This window comes from Monopterus albus, unplaced genomic scaffold, assembly GCF_001952655.1.
Source record: "Monopterus albus unplaced genomic scaffold, M_albus_1.0 scaffold6295.1, whole genome shotgun sequence".
Taxonomy (NCBI): domain Eukaryota; kingdom Metazoa; phylum Chordata; class Actinopteri; order Synbranchiformes; family Synbranchidae; genus Monopterus; species Monopterus albus.
This window is the reverse complement of record NW_018134154.1, coordinates 1-677: the sequence shown is the minus strand read 5'-3', so window position 1 is coordinate 677 and position 677 is coordinate 1. Positions and strand designations below refer to the sequence as shown.

Genomic DNA, 677 nt, shown 5'->3' with positions numbered 1-677 from the left:
AGGCCCCATGCAAGCTGAACAGTGATGCTATAGTTTCAGACAGGGTTCAGTGAAGCATGCCAAAAAGCTGGCCATTCAGTTTGATGAGTTGTCGGAGGAAACCTCGATTAGGGATGATGCCCCGTTTATCTTTCACAGCACAGATAGCCTCCACAAGAGTCAGGTTTTGCTTCAGCATCAGGTAAGCCAGGACCAAGGTCGCAGAACGGCTTACTCCTACATGACAGTGCACCAATACCTTACCTGAGAATCAGTAAAACATTACGTTGCATCATTCATTTCTAAACAGACATCAAATCTAATTGCCTTTAAACTATCTTTATCCTTTTCTTCAACCCCCCTTACCTCCACTGCTGAGAGCTCTGTGGATAAAGTCAGCTGCTGCACAAAAGTGGACGCTTATGTCAAAATCGCAGGAGTCATGAGCCTCTATGCCCATGTAGGTGATCTTCATGACCTCGTAGATTTCTGGAGGTCCTCTGCGTTTACTGTGGGCTGCACTCAGGACATGAGTGATTTGTCGCGTGATTAGATCAGCCCGGCTCTCGGCACTGTGTCTGAAAAACAGAACACTCTGTAAAAGGTTGCAGACCTGGATGGATTGCTGAAAGGGCCTACCGGGTACAGGCCCAGGGGTCCAAGGATCAGGAGGCCCCTGGACCAGAGCCTCTGTATGA

The 677-nt window shown here is 48.4% G+C and overlaps 1 protein-coding gene across 1 annotated transcript; it reads right to left on the bottom strand.

The window, feature by feature from the left end:
* Positions 1-11: 11 nt before the first annotated feature.
* On the bottom strand, positions 12-537 carry LOC109954321 (dual specificity protein phosphatase 26-like). Its single transcript, XM_020589690.1, has 2 exons — positions 346-537; positions 12-216 (listed from the first exon to the last, which is right to left on the bottom strand). Exons 1-2 carry the CDS (start codon positions 452-454, stop codon positions 47-49), a joined length of 279 nt encoding a protein of 92 aa, XP_020445346.1. The 5' UTR covers positions 455-537; the 3' UTR covers positions 12-46.
* Positions 538-677: the final 140 nt, after the last annotated feature.